General features: G+C 41.0%; 1 protein-coding gene across 1 annotated transcript; it reads left to right on the top strand.

The window, feature by feature from the left end:
- The first annotated feature begins 316 nt into the window (after positions 1 to 316).
- Positions 317 to 1,121, top strand: LOC106944350 (ribonuclease inhibitor-like). Its single transcript, XM_015027489.1, has 2 exons — positions 317 to 700; positions 893 to 1,121. The coding sequence occupies exons 1-2, from the start codon at positions 486 to 488 to the stop codon at positions 1,068 to 1,070; spliced, it is 393 nt and encodes a 130-aa protein (XP_014882975.1). The 5' UTR covers positions 317 to 485; the 3' UTR covers positions 1,071 to 1,121.
- Positions 1,122 to 1,306: the final 185 nt, after the last annotated feature.

Below are 1,306 nucleotides of genomic sequence, written 5' to 3'. Positions count from 1 at the left end.
TTTTCTCAAACAAAATTGAGTTTACCTTGTGGGAGTTGTTGGACAAACTTATTGATAAATTTGATTGTTGTACAAAGGAACAGCTTTTGTCAGTTGCTGCTTAGTTTTAAATCTCAGCATCTAAACAGTTAAAAAAGGGAAAGGTAAAATTTTAGATTTATTCTTAATTTCACAACAAATTAAAACCAGAGGGATCAGCTCTGATGCTGATCCTCAAACTAATCCTGATGGTGTTCTTCAGCCTTGATTCTCAGGCTTCGACTTTCTGCTATAACAGGCACTGGATTAATTTAATCCATAGAGGACAATCAATATTTGTCTTGTCAGCCTCCTGGTTGCCTGTAGTCCAGACCTTCATGTCTAGAGGACCATCTATAGACTGAACCGGTTCACAACAAAAGGCAACATAAAGACATATCAAATAAAGCAGTTCCTTAAGTCAGTCCAATAAGAACATTGTTTACTGGCAAGAGACATAAATCCTGATGAATAGTTTAATACCAGATTTTCCTCCCTGTCTCCTCAGACTGAGTGGCTGTAACCTCTCAGAGAGAAGCTGTGAAGCTCTGTCCTCAGTTCTCAGCTCCCAGTCCTCCAGTCTCAGAGAACTGGACCTGAGTAACAACAACCTGCAGGATTCAGGAGTGAAGCTTCTCTCTGCTGGACTGAAGAGTCCAAACTGCAACCTGGAGACTCTCAGGTAAAATGTGACCAATCCTGGTGAAACCAGATTTCTGTCCATTAAACTCCATCAGAGATGAAGAAATGTGATCTCATTAGCAGACTTAGTTGCAGATTTCTTCAATCTTTTGAAAAACAACATAATTGACTGGAATGAAAGATACATTTTTATGAATTGTTTAATACCAGATTTTCCTCCCTGTCTCCTCAGACTGAGTGTCTGTAACCTCTCAGAGAGAAGCTGTGAAGCTCTGTCCTCAGTTCTCAGCTCCCAGTCCTCCAGTCTCAGAGAACTGGACCTGAGTAACAACAACCTGCAGGATTCAGGAGTGAAGCTTCTCTCTGCTGGACTGAAGAGTCCAAACTGCAACCTGGAGACTCTCAGGTAAAATGTGACCAATCCTGGTGAAACCAGATTTCTGTCATTTACCTGCTATCAGAGAGAACCTATGCTGCCAAAAGTATTTGACCACTATCCAAAGGATAGTAATGACGTGTTCCAATAACTTCCATGGCCACAGGTTTATGAAAGTATCACCTAGGCATGCAGACTGTATTTGCAAACGTTTGTGGAAAAAATGGGTTGCTCTCAGGAACTCTGTGAATTCTTGAGTGGAACTGTGAT

The sequence above is a fragment of the Poecilia latipinna genome, unplaced genomic scaffold, assembly GCF_001443285.1.
Source record: "Poecilia latipinna isolate Pla-1442-1.1 unplaced genomic scaffold, P_latipinna-1.0 Scaffold8283, whole genome shotgun sequence".
Taxonomy (NCBI): Eukaryota; Metazoa; Chordata; class Actinopteri; order Cyprinodontiformes; family Poeciliidae; genus Poecilia; species Poecilia latipinna.
This window is presented reverse-complemented; position numbering and strand designations above follow the sequence as displayed.

Excerpts from the sequence above, each read along its gene's own strand:
- LOC106944350 (XM_015027489.1), top strand. The coding sequence starts at position 486 with ATGAATAGTTTAATACCAGATTTTCCTCCCTGTCTCCTCAGACTGAGT. Across the intron at positions 701-892 it reads TGCAACCTGGAGACTCTCAG|ACTGAGTGTCTGTAACCTCT; the intron begins GTAAAATGTGAC and ends CTGTCTCCTCAG.